At 43.9% G+C, this 12,683-nt stretch overlaps 2 protein-coding genes across 2 annotated transcripts; one reads left to right on the plus strand and one right to left on the minus strand.

Annotated features, from left to right (window-relative positions):
• The first annotated feature begins 3,160 nt into the window (after positions 1-3,160).
• Positions 3,161-8,196, plus strand: LOC125507614 (uncharacterized). The gene is made up of 4 exons (XM_048672146.2): positions 3,161-3,503; positions 6,022-6,645; positions 7,210-7,385; positions 7,472-8,196. The coding sequence occupies exons 1-4, from the start codon at positions 3,442-3,444 to the stop codon at positions 8,068-8,070; spliced, it is 1,461 nt and encodes a 486-aa protein (XP_048528103.1). The 5' UTR covers positions 3,161-3,441; the 3' UTR covers positions 8,071-8,196.
• A 1,450-nt stretch (positions 8,197-9,646) lies between these two features.
• Positions 9,647-12,250, minus strand: EB1C (end binding protein 1C). Its single transcript, XM_048719177.1, has 6 exons — positions 12,001-12,250; positions 11,681-11,836; positions 10,916-11,022; positions 10,619-10,823; positions 10,413-10,526; positions 9,647-10,182 (listed from the first exon to the last, which is right to left on the minus strand). Exons 1-6 carry the CDS (start codon positions 12,109-12,111, stop codon positions 9,859-9,861), a joined length of 1,017 nt encoding a protein of 338 aa, XP_048575134.1. The 5' UTR covers positions 12,112-12,250; the 3' UTR covers positions 9,647-9,858.
• Between the last annotated feature and the right edge of the window lie 433 nt (positions 12,251-12,683).

Consider the following 12,683-nt stretch of genomic DNA (forward strand, 5'->3'; position numbering starts at 1 on the left):
AAGCTATGGCATGGTGGTGCCTTTCTACTGATTCCCCTTCCGAATCCCTTCCAAAGGTCAGGTTTTCTGCTTTCATTTCATGGTTTGGAGTCTCTATGTTCGTCCTGCCAGAGACCCGATCACACCGGGTTGAAGTAGTCGACCATGGGGAGGGGGCGTCATGCGGTACGACTATTGGTACAAGCGGGTGTCGATGTATTATACACAGTCTTATGGAATGCCAGGTGCGGCCTGGTTTCTTCCCACATGCTCATAATCTTCGTATAGAAGGCTTTTAGACGTCCCATTAGCATATTTTACACCCAAAATAGGTTTTTTCTTATCAATGCTCAAAATATCATGCCTCTTTGGAACCTGGCGAAACCAGGCAAAAAGGGCACATGAACGTGATAAAATACAAAAATCCTTATGACCAAGATGCAAAAATAGAAAGTAAAAAGTGATACAAAATGATGCCATCAAATACATGCCAAATATGATAAATTGCGCCTTGTCAGGAGATGTTTACCTCTCAAGTCAGTTCGGTCAATTTTCTCTACTTAGTGTGCAATGCGGGTGGTGGGGTGGATGGTGAGCTCGAGTTAGTGGAGTTGAGATTAGGAGCAAATAGCGAGTTTGCCGATGTGGTGAGGAACACATAGAGCTCAGGACGGAGGTGTCAATGAGATCCTACTATGTAGGAAAGCGTGGTGCGTTAGATTACGCTCGGGCAGCGAGAGGTGGGAGGGGAATGTGAAAGGTCACTTACGAGTGGCCCCGATGTAGGTAGGCGCGATCTCTATCCTGCATGGCACGGACAGATAGACACAATGGACACCCCCATTTCTTCCCCGCATCTTGGGCTAAAATGGGGGATGTATTTATTCTTTCTGGTTTTCGCTATAGACTATAGTCTACTAGTCTAACTTGTTAACTTTTTGGTATTATAGATCTATCTATGACACAAGTATATCACTTGGTTTATGTTGTGGTTCCTTCCTAACTAAAAGGTCTTGCATTCAATTCTAAAAATGTTGCAATTTGTAGAAATGGTCATGTGGATTTTTTTTTCTCAAACCATGCTTGATACTTTCACATTAGTAGCTATATCATTGGAAATTACACTTTTAAAAATCTTCCATGATTTTAGATAGCCCAAATGGTCATTTACTATGGTTCATTAGTTATAATTAAAAATCCTAATAGCTTTGTGAGCTATTTGGACAAGAGAAACTGCCATTAACATTGTTATCTAGCTAGCCGGTGCTTGGTACTGAGAATTTATTATACATTGTAATGAGTTTACCATCTATCACTTCCTTGCATGCATAACATATCATTTGTTGTTCTCAAGGTCATCTATAAATCACACAAGAGATACAATTGGATAAAGGATGTAGTTCGTATATGCGGTTCCTTTCTTGCAAAGATTAATTTAGCAATGGTTGTGTTTGGAAGTTGCCCATTGGGGGCTATTTATCTAATATCTTCAACCGCGTAGATTCTTGATTTTACAGGGTTATTGATTATTCTACCGAGTCCCCTATTAAGTATAGTGGTATAGAAAGAGCATAATCTAACATTCTTGAATTTACAGGGTTATTTTTCTTTTACAAAGTCTCATTTTATGTTCACGAAGAACATTGTCTAAAATCTTGATAACATATAGGAGTACGTAGTCACTTGACTACAAATTCATGTTGTGCATTAGACGATTTATTCACTAATTTAAGATTTTGGCGTCTCTTGTCTTGGATTTGTCTCAACTCGTAAAATATGTTTACACTCAAAGCTCAACATGTAACTGTAGTCACAATATGGAATGAACTCTGTTTCGGTCATTTCAGAGTTGTGTCTTTGAATTCATGTGTTGGCTTTCAAAATTTTACTTATCATACATTGTGTCGCATAGATGGTGCTAACACTAAATAGTCTAATTAACATATTCAACTTAATGCCATGATTATTCTATGCCAAGTAAGAACAAAACATTAACATGAATTTAGCAGGATCAGAATAATGCTACCAGTGGGAGTGTCAGATATTCCTGGTCGTCGTTGTATGGAGTAAATTGTTAGGTGTTCGACCTAAGTCATTTGCTTCCAGATTGCATGCATCTTCAACCCTATATGCATATATCCTGCCTGAACATATTTTGTAGAATCGGATTTGTACTCAAGAGTTTTCTTGATACTGTCAAAATATTGATAACATGTGTTCACACTTGAGCCAATGATGCAAGCCAGCATTGGCTCCATTGCGCTTCCGCCACCTCCTGGTCCATGCACGCCTGCCATTACTGTTTAAGATATATCCACCCGGTGTTCTCTTCATGTACATCTTCCGTACGAGGAGGCGCTGGTGGCTAGATGGTGATAAGGGCAATGGTGGGCGGAGATGTTGTCGGAGAGAGGTCAGCATGAGGACAAGGGAGGTGGTGACAGGAGGTAAGAAGGGTGATAGCAGGGTCAACATGAGGACAAAAAGGAAGGCAATGAGAGAAGGCAAGGGGCGATAGTGGGAGAGACTGGTTTGTGGGCAGAATATGAATGTGACAGTGGCGTCATCACATCCTCCAAGTTGTAGAAAAGGAAAAGAAGTGGCTTGATGTGCCCCGAAAAGAGAAGTTCATTGTTATTATTCTTTTGTAGCATGCTTGTATTTGCAATTTGTTTAGTGAAATCAAATGTGTAATAGTCAAGCATGTCGCCAAGCAATGTATAGCTTAATAAGTGATAATTAGCTTTCCTTTTTTGCTTTCATATATGATTTAAAGCATATTTCAAGTTGAAGAGGAATCATAATTTTATAAAATACTATATGATGATTTTTTTGACACACGTGCAATTTTTACGTGAATTTATGTGTGCATTATGTTTGTGTGTGCGGCTTGACTGGCATGAGATAAATTGCTCATGGTTGTAAGTTTATGCGATATTTGTTTTGATATATTCTTTTTTTTTGCGGGGGTGTTTTGATATATTCATAAGTACATGCTCGCGAATTACAATGATATCTTTTTATCAATGTCTTTGTATAAGTTTTATTGGTTCATAGTACTTCCTTCTTTTCAAAATAAATACGGTTGTATACTAATTTATACTAAATCCGTGACATTTAGTTCGGGACGGAAGAGAGCACTAAGCAGCGCATTCAAGTAGTAACCGTAAAAACAAAGTAGCGCAAGAAAGGACGACAAAATCTGTTCACCACCTTGCCGCTTGTGGTCTCTCGCTCCTCCCGTGTGCGTGCGGCGTTGCGTCACTCATCCATCCATCCTCACCCCCGCTTACCCATCCTGCTTCTGCCTCACTCGATTCAGTTCAAGTGACCAGCACCGGCCACCGGGAAGCAGCGGGGCGCGCAGTGGGAAAGAAGGAACGCCGCAGGAGAAGAGAAGGGCGCTGCGACCGCGCTGCTCGCCGCGGCAGAGATCCGGCGGCGGCGCCCGAATCGACGGCCATGATGAGGCACAGAGCTCGCTCTTCCCCCAGCTCCCCTCTCACCCCATCCTCCAGCACGAGGTGACCTATCCATTTCCTCAGCTCTTCTTCTTCCTCCGGGCTTTTCTTCGCCGGTTCTTGTGACGGAATCGCTGCAAGCAAATTTACATGTGAATTCGCTGGAAGTTCTCACTAGAGCCGCGGCCATGGAATTCCTGGTGATGGCTGGACCAGGTTTAGAAAGCTTTTATACTGTTTATTTATTTGCCACCTTGAATATACGAGCTAGTACTTAGAACGAGGAATCTTGGGGTCCTTTTTGGCACTTTATTTATTCAGTAAGACAACAATCTACTCGTATGGCTTATGAATAAATAAAGAATAAGAATAAGAATGACAGGTCCACTGAAAGGTGGGCGTGTTGCTTCGATGTCAGATTCATGGATTGGTAATGTGGGTATTGCAATGTCGATCTTTGGCCAAAAAGTAGCTGCAAAATCATCACTGTAATTTGGAGACAATCGGACAAGAACAGTGCACAAGTCAGCCTCCGTTCCCCTTCACTTTTTTTCTTGAGCACAGCACAAGGGGATCTCCGAGGTCGGGTCCTCACCCTTAGCGTCGTGGAACCTGGTGGTATCAACATGGAGCACTAGTGCACTTGGCGTTGACATTTCCCGCAGCACACTATCTTTTCCCTTCTACCACTAGCGCAGTTTTGGATAGAAACAATGTGTTAATGATGTGCTCCGCACTTTAGCTTGACCTTGAGTTAATGATATGCCCAGAGCATCAGCAGGCCATCATGTTTTTTCCCTGAAAAGTATGATAAACCATCGGCCTCTGCATCGATTGATTCACACAACTGTATATTATTAATTAATTAATGATGATGCCAAACAAATCAACTTAATAAAATTGTAAAAGGAAAGAACTCGAGGCCATCCACAAAGACCTGCCTCCCGCAGCATCCCCAAAACCTACCACCAAAGCTGTGCGCAACATTCCAAGAAAACGCTTTCAAGAAGGAACCGCCGCTCGTACGCTGATGTTGGCTCATCCAACCAGATGTGAGACCAAGGGCTATTGCCCCGAAGCAGATCTTTGAACAAACACCTTCAACAAGGTAACGATGCACGTACGTCGACGCTGCCTGATCAAGCCCCAAAGGCAGATCATGGGTTTTCACTTGGAGAGAATGCACCCGCAATGCCTGCCGCCATACTCGTCGTCCACCACACTACCAGCTTGCTCACACAGAACTAGCGGGCCAAAGGAGAAGTCACCGGAAGGGAAGACGTCGTCACCTTGGCTTATAATGGGTGTTGCGTGGATACCCTCATTGTTCTCATCAATGGAGAAGATGCGAACAGTAGTCTTCTGATTTCCACTGCTCCATTTCCCCCCTGTCCAAGATTTGTCAGTTGCAAGAATCTCATGGCTCTATCCATATGAAGGTGTTGCATTCCTCAAGAAAGTTGTGATAATAGTTCGATCTTTTCTTGTATGTAGGTCTGCAACCATCATGTTCATTTCAGGTTGCATAATTGGTTAGTGTCAAGGGATTAGCATTTTAGCTCACATGGGAGATTCTTTCCCATTAACCCCATTATCATTGAATGACAAATTAAACTGTTGAACTAACATGTTGATTAGCCAGCACATCAGTCATTTGCTAGAAAATCACGATTTGATTTGGCAAGGCGCCGACTAGAGGCTTCTTCTTCATTTTCCACAATAGTGATAATAAATGCCACACAAACTTATAATCGGTTCTAAATTTATTACTGTGCTAATTAGTCAACTCACCGCTAATATTACCCAATTAACGGACTGAAGACCCACCTAGTATGACCTAGTTAATCATCATTAGTTACAACTACTTCAGCTAATTTTGGTGAAAGAGTTAGAACAGATTGCTTGATCATTTGTTAAATATTTTGAGCTATATCATGTAAAATGAATTGAACAATGAACATTGAACAACATACTAATGATGTGGACTAGTTTTCTCTACCAATTTATTTTCAAACTCATCTAGAGCCAGATCAAACCACCAGTTTTCATGACAGACTGGTCCATATGTGTTGGAGATCTCAAACCGTCATGTTATGCCTATGTTTTGCCTTTCTGTGAAGGAATAGAAGCTTGTCGTCGACTCCTCCTCTATCTTCAGTTCAAATGCGAAACTGCATGAGGTTTGGTATGCAGTACAGTTGATCTAAATGAAATCTGTGAGAAATTTGAGGCACACAAATATTAAACACCGAAGGAAATTTGAGTTGTGCAGTTATCTCGGAAGACTTCTTTTATTCCTCACATTCCATGATCCCAAAATCTGGAGCTGTAACCAGGCACTACACAATGGGAAAGGATAATAGTAGTATATTAGTTGAAATGAAAGGAAGATTACCAAAAGAGGATTTAAAAAAATTACAATCGTGTTCAACAACAGAGGTGTAATAGTGCATACTTTCGTCAAATACCGGCATGAGTGTAATAGAATATTTCGCGTAATTTGCTCGACCGTGGTGGGGAACTTTCCTTGCATAGTTGCATTCTACAGCATAAACAATTTACACACTTTCCTTATTGGCAGAGTGAAGAAGATATTTGGTTTCTCCGTATCTCTCATCCTCATCAATCTGGCTTCTATTATGGAGCGTGCTGATGAGAATCTTCTTCCAGCAGTTTACAAGGAAGTCGGTGCAGCCTTCAATGCTGGTCCCACTGACCTGGGATACCTTAATTTTGTAATGAACTTTCTTAAGTCGATAGCATCGCCCTTGGCCGGCATCCTTGCTCTTCACTATGATCGCCCAGCAGTGCTTGCAATAGGAACTGTCTTCTGGGCCTTATCAACAGGGGCTGTTGGTGTTAGCCAGCATTTTCAGCAGGTTGCATTCTGGAGAGCTATAAATGGCCTTGGACTTGCCATTGTAATACCAGCACTTCAGTCGTTCATAGCGGATAGCTACAAAGATGGTACACGCGGAGCTGGGTTTGGTTTGTTAAGCCTCATCGGTGCAGTAGGAGGTATAGGTGGTAGTATTGTGGCAACACTCATGGCTGGGAAGGACTACTGGGGATTGCCCGGGTGGCGTCTTGCTTTTATTATGGTTGCGCTTGTCAGCTTCATAATTGGAATTCTTGTCTACTTGTATTCTACTGATCCAAGAAGAATCCCTGGAAATCATCTTCTTGATGACGACGACTACGAGAGGTATTTCCCCTTATTAATTTTTAAATTGTGTGTTTGTTTAATTTATTTTATCTTGTCATGCTGCGAGGCTTCATTAATCAGAACTAGTACCCGAGTCCTGCTAAAACGAGTCTAAAGAACACCCTTACAGAGAGAGACCTTTGTGTGTTGTGTACAGTGATTTGGTGATCATATAGATGCTATGATTCTGCCAGATAAGATGCTATCATGATTTTCTATTTACTTGCAGGAATATAAATTTGAGTTGTAAGATTTGTTCTGCAGTGAATAATATGTGATGAGGTTGATTCTAAAGATGCATATCTCTTGTTTCATTACTTTGTCCCTTCCAGTTTGTAACTGCAGATAAAAAACCAAAAGATTTCCTTGGTCAGTGAAGCTTGTTAACTTGCAATGTGACTGCATTAGGGATGCTTTGATTTACAGGATACTCCCTCTGTCCCACAATATTATGGGACAGAGGGAGTAGATTTCTTCGTGTTCTAACTAAAGTGTGTAGTAATTGAGCCAAAGCTAGCGAAGAGATGAATAAACATAAATATTGGTATCCTCCTCTTTTCCCAGGTCACATCTGTCCAGCAAAGATGTTCTTCCTCCGACCTCTATCTGGATGGATTCTTGGGTAGCAATGAAGAGTGTCATGAAAGTGAAGACATTTCAGATCATTGTGTTGCAGGGGATAATTGGCTCATTGCCCTGGACCGCCATAGTTTTCTTCACCATGTGGTTTGAACTCATTGGTAAGGCAAACAAGCTGATAAGCTCCTAAATTAAATTCTCTAAAAGAAAGTTGAATATTGACCCTCCATGTTTGAACTCCTCTTAGGTTTTGACAATAGGAGTTCTGCAGCATTGAACAGCCTATTCGCCATTGGGTGCGCCAGTGGAGCTCTCCTTGGTGGTGTACTAGCAGACCGCCTGTCACGGCACTATCCCGATTCTGCACGCATCATGTGCGCTCAGTTTAGCGCCTTCATGGGCATTCCTTTCTCATGGATCCTTCTTACAGTCATTCCTCAGTCAACTGACTACTGGTTTGCCTACGCCGTCACACTCTTCTTCATGGGTATCACCATCAGCTGGTGTGCTACTTCCGCAAACAACCCCATGTTCGCGGAGGTAGTCCCTCCCAAGCACCGCACCATGATCTACGCCTTCGACCGGGCTTTTGAGGGTTCATTCGCCTCACTGGCCGCTCCTGCTGTTGGCTTGGTCACTGAGAAGATATATGGCTACGACGCCAAGACTGTAAACATCGCAAACGGATCAGCACAAGGGGCGTATGCGCTGTCGAGAGGGCTACTAACCATGATGATCCTTCCTTTTGGTATCTGTGTCCTGTTCTATAGCCCTTTGTACCTTGTGTTCAAGCACGACAGAGACAATGCCAAGGTAGCCAGATTCAAGGACCAGGAGCTAATCTGAAAATAAAAATATTTCTGCAGTGATGTTTCTGATAAGGATTCAAGCTTATTTGTGAATGTTTTGGTTGTAAATCGGAGCAAAAGACAATATATGCTATCAGGGAAATGTGATGCTAGTTCTAACAAAGTGCCAACATCACTAGATAATCTGAGCACATTGTGTACTTGTACACGATAACTTAAACTGCTATCTTATAGAACTTCCACAACTGCATTTCGTGTATAACTAACTTTAAAATGCACAAAGTTCCCCGTCTAGATAAGGAGACAAATCTAAGACAAGTATTTCGGGGCGGAGATAATATATTTTAGTATCTGAAAATAGAACTGTCTTCATTTACTGAACTCAATAACTATCAGTGATTCACATTTCCTTTTCTTCATATTGATGTGGGCTTTTCACTCTCAGGAAATTTGACGCCTCTAATGAACCCTGTTATAATCACGCTATCAATATAGAAGCATGATTATACCAAATATTCAATGGATTAAAAGGTTCAGACATAAATAAAAAAATTAAGCATTTAAACGTTATAACTGACAACTTTGACAAAAAAAACAGTAAAACATACAGGAGCACAGGAGTTTCAGCTCGAACATCCTGGAGAAGCGTAGTGAGCCACAAGCACAGTAGTTCCCTGATGTAAGACATAATCATGCCCTGGAGGTGTGTGACTATCATCTAGCTCAAAAGAAGATTCATATTCAGAAGGAATGTCCTCGGTGTCTTATTCCTGTGTGTATGTCAACAGTGAAAACAGCATTAATAAAATCCAATAGAGAATGTATTGTGAACACATATTTCAGAAGTAATGTGAATGCAGAAGAGAATCAAAGTGTGACCTGAATCCCTAGATGTGGAGTATTCTATGTCTGTATTTGCAGGCTCAGTGTCTTCTCCTGTACATAGTTTCGATGGTTATATAATATGAAATGTATTGTGAACACATAATTCAGTAAGTAATGTTAATACAAAAGAGAATCATAATGTAACCTCAATGGTGAAAACGACAGTAAATATAATGATAGTAACATAAACAGATAACTGAGAGACGCCAGCGCAGAAGATAATCAAAATACAACCTGAATCCTCAGGTTAAATCTTCCCGGATACTTCAACGCCTTCTTGCCTTTGCATCCGACATTGAGCTTCTTCTTTTATTAATTAGAGTGCATTGGCAATATCCCTTTTGCCACCAGATAATCTTCATTAGCATCGACCCACCTCCAAAAAAATCACAGGGCCACCAAACACTAAATTCAAAGAAAACATACCTTATGGTTCAGGCATTTGTATCTATTGTGAACTGCTACGTGTCCCTCCACCAGCACAAGGCCCTTGATGATGGGAAAGCTGTCTTGCCAGCACACTATATGGCAGGTTGGTCGAGCTCGATGATGCCAGCGGAGAGAATGCAACGACGGCGGACAGGAAAGATGAAGAGGATTCAGGCACCAGCACAGAATTTGTATTCCAGGGATACCCGCTAACAAAAAAATCAGAGCGCAGCAACCTTTTTGGAATCGAAAACAGACCGTCTTGCAATAAGAGAGGCAGAGCAAGGAACACCAGTGACTACATAAAAGAGGCTATTCAATAATAACATGTTGCAGAAGGCCACAAATGCTGTGGCAGATCGATCACAGTCAAAGGCAGGTTCAACTCCAGCTCCACAAGAGCACACACATTATGACACCAAACAACAAACGAAACAACACAAGATAAACCCACAAGTCATAACCGGCAATGACATCAACTCAGCCCCTGCAATTCGGTCCCTCCTTTCTTTCAGGTGAAGCTCATCAACGGTGAGCCGCACAGCTGCACGTCCGAGACGTCTGAGAGCCTCATCCTGGAGCTCGACCCCATCTCGAACTCCTCCAGGTCCGAGATGCTCTTCCTCTTGTGTGCTGCCGCTGCTTCCTGCCTCAAGCTCTCCTCGGAAGAATCCTTGGGGGTGATGCTTGGGGCCTCGGACGCCTCCAGGATGGGGCTCAGCATTGGCTGCTGCTGCATCTGGTTCTGCTGCGCCACCATCTCTGCCTGGGCTTCCGCCACCGTCGAGGGGTCGTCCTCCGAAGCGTAGAGTATCTTCTGGATAGCCTTCACAATCTGCACACGAGATAAAGATTTCATCGTCAACATTGCCCTTTCAAATACATAGATCAAGGTTCAGACACCTGCTGTTGTACTCTACAAGCATGATGTTTACACGTTCAGACACCTGCTGTTGTACTCTACAAGCATGATGTTTACACTTGTTCAGAAGGCTTTTTTTAACACACTGGTAGCCAATTGGCAGGCGCCGAGTAAGAGAATGGTTAAGCATTTCTGCTACTTACCGGTAAATGCTCAACCTCGGGGCTCTGGCACAAGATCTCAACGTCCCGCAGCTTAGAGAAATAGAAATCTCTCTCTTTCTCGGCGCTATCAACAAGGAGTTTCAGCTCGGTCATCTGCAAAGCATCATTGTCAGAATACAGGACTTGTGCAATGCCGAGAGACAGCAAGAAAGTTATGCTCAGCGTTCATGCCAAGTCACTCTCACCTGTGCATCATAAGCTGGAGGCGGCTTTGCGCACCGCTGTGGAGCATTTGAAGCATGCCCGTTGGCCCGCTTAGCTGCGTGCGACGGAGGCTGAGCTTTGTGGGTGGTGGATGCAGACTTGGCAGGCGCCTGGGAAGTCCCTGATGTCCTTCTGTTGGTGTCTTTCCCACCCTTGCTGCTTTCTCTTCTCTCGGAAGCATTGTAGCTGCGTGTTCAGAGGATTTTCATGAGATATGATAAGCACAATTGGTAACACTACCTGGTCATATATGCTACAGAAAGAATGGGGTTGGCTACCTGGTCATGAATCCACCATTAACAGAATCACAGTATCTTTTCATCCACTGCATGAACTCCAGGTTGTCTAGGGGCCTTCCTTTGATGAGCTTATTAACCTCAATGTGCTGCGACAGTGACAAAATATCATAATGTTCAGTTACATTAACAGTCCCTAAGGAATAACAAGAAGTAAGGATATGCTCAATGGTAATCCAGATTGCTCAAAAGGGTTGAATTTCAGTTTTCACACAGTTCTGATGACAAACACCATTTATGTAGGTTGTACACAGTTTACATATTCAGATATATATATTTTTATATAAAATTCAGTTACACTAATAGTCCCTATGGAAGTACTTAACAAGTAAGGATATCCTCAATAAGAATCCAGACTGCTCATGTGCTTCAAAGTTAAAAAGGACTGAATTTCAGTTTTCACGCGGTTCTGACAACACATGGCAATTCTCCACACAGCAAAAAACACTATTTATTTAGAGAACCTTCTATTCAGATCCGTATTTTGAACAGCCTAAAAATGTGATGTCTCGACCGTTCACTTTCACAATCAACAAAACTACATATACCCATCAAATTACTAGCCAATTGCCGAACTCATGGCTCAGTGTCTGTATATAGAATTCTGGTGACCACAACTCCACAATTAACTGATAACCTACAAATTGTTAGTGCATCCTCGTGTGCGGAGTAATCTGGCGGCATGAGCAATACAACTAACGCCACATAAATTCGCTCGCGAGAGGGGAAGAAGAAATGGGAGCGCACCTTGGTGATCTTCAGCTTGTTGAACACATCCTGCAGGACCTTGTAGTTCTGGATCATGTCGTACTCGTTCTTGGCGTCGAAGTTGACCTTGTGCATGGGCACCGCCCCGGGGTGCGCCGCGTCCATGAGCTGGCACGCCACCGCGCCCGACGCCGCCTGCACACACACGAGAATTCCGGCCGCGCGCCGTGTGAGCATCCCGAAACGCAACGAACCGAACCGAAATCGCGCCCGCAGATCCAGCAAAACCGCACGGATCGGGGGACGAACAGGCCATTGGAAGACGAGGTGGAGAGGGGAGGGGGGAGATCCGAACGTACCTCCTCGACCTTGGCGAGGCCGAGCTGCAGGGTAGTGTTGATCCAGGCGAGGATCTCGTTCCGCCCCACGAAGTAGGCGCCGTCCATCATCCCTATGTTGCTGACCGACATCTCCGCCGCCCTTGTCTTGCTTCTCCGCCGCCGGAGACGCGACCCGGACCTGCTCTCGCGAGGGACCAGGGGAGGTGGGGGGTGGAGCGGAGGAGCGGGGCTGGGGTTTCGCGAGGAAGGTTTTCGAATGCGGGCGGCGTTGGGGGATTCGGCCGAGATATAAGGTGAGAGAGACTTTTGCGTCGGACGGTTCTACCCTCCTAGGTCTGCGGTGCGGCCAGGGCTGGGAGGGGATTCAGGTTTCGACGGGTGTGACCGAGCGCCGGGGTGCGCGTGGACGGCCGGATTCGTCCGACCGTTGGGAGCGCTGCGGGTGGCCAGGGGCTGTCTCGTAATTTCGCACGGTTGGGGGATTTCGAATTTTGGGTTTAGGCGTGCTGCAACCATCACGTCTCTCGCGGTGTGAAGGCGACTCGCGTTGGGCTGGCATAGTTTTTTTTTCGACAAAGGGCTGGCGTATATGTTTCCCTATGGGCAACGGTGGAGCGTTTTCGGTTTCAGCGAATTCTGCCCGTTGCTTTTTGCTACGAGGAGTAATAGCGTGTGATCGAACGGGTGGTCCTGCTCCACCA

Source organism: Triticum urartu, chromosome 1A (assembly GCF_056163025.1).
Source record: "Triticum urartu cultivar PI428250 chromosome 1A, HENAU_Tu73, whole genome shotgun sequence".
Classification (NCBI taxonomy): domain Eukaryota; kingdom Viridiplantae; phylum Streptophyta; class Magnoliopsida; order Poales; family Poaceae; genus Triticum; species Triticum urartu.

Coding starts and splice junctions, on each gene's coding strand:
- EB1C (XM_048719177.1), bottom strand. CDS start 12,111: ATGTCGGTCAGCAACATAGGGATGATGGACGGCGCCTACTTCGTGGGG. Junction 11,023..11,680: donor ACAAGCTGAAGATCACCAAG/GTGCGCTCCCAT, acceptor TCACTGTCGCAG/CACATTGAGGTTAATAAGCT. Junction 10,183..10,412: donor CCGAGGTTGAGCATTTACCG/GTAAGTAGCAGA, acceptor TCTCGTGTGCAG/ATTGTGAAGGCTATCCAGAA.
- LOC125507614 (XM_048672146.2), top strand. CDS start 3,442: ATGATGAGGCACAGAGCTCGCTCTTCCCCCAGCTCCCCTCTCACCCCA. Junction 6,646..7,209: donor GATGACGACGACTACGAGAG/GTATTTCCCCTT, acceptor CTCTTTTCCCAG/GTCACATCTGTCCAGCAAAG. Junction 7,386..7,471: donor CATGTGGTTTGAACTCATTG/GTAAGGCAAACA, acceptor AACTCCTCTTAG/GTTTTGACAATAGGAGTTCT.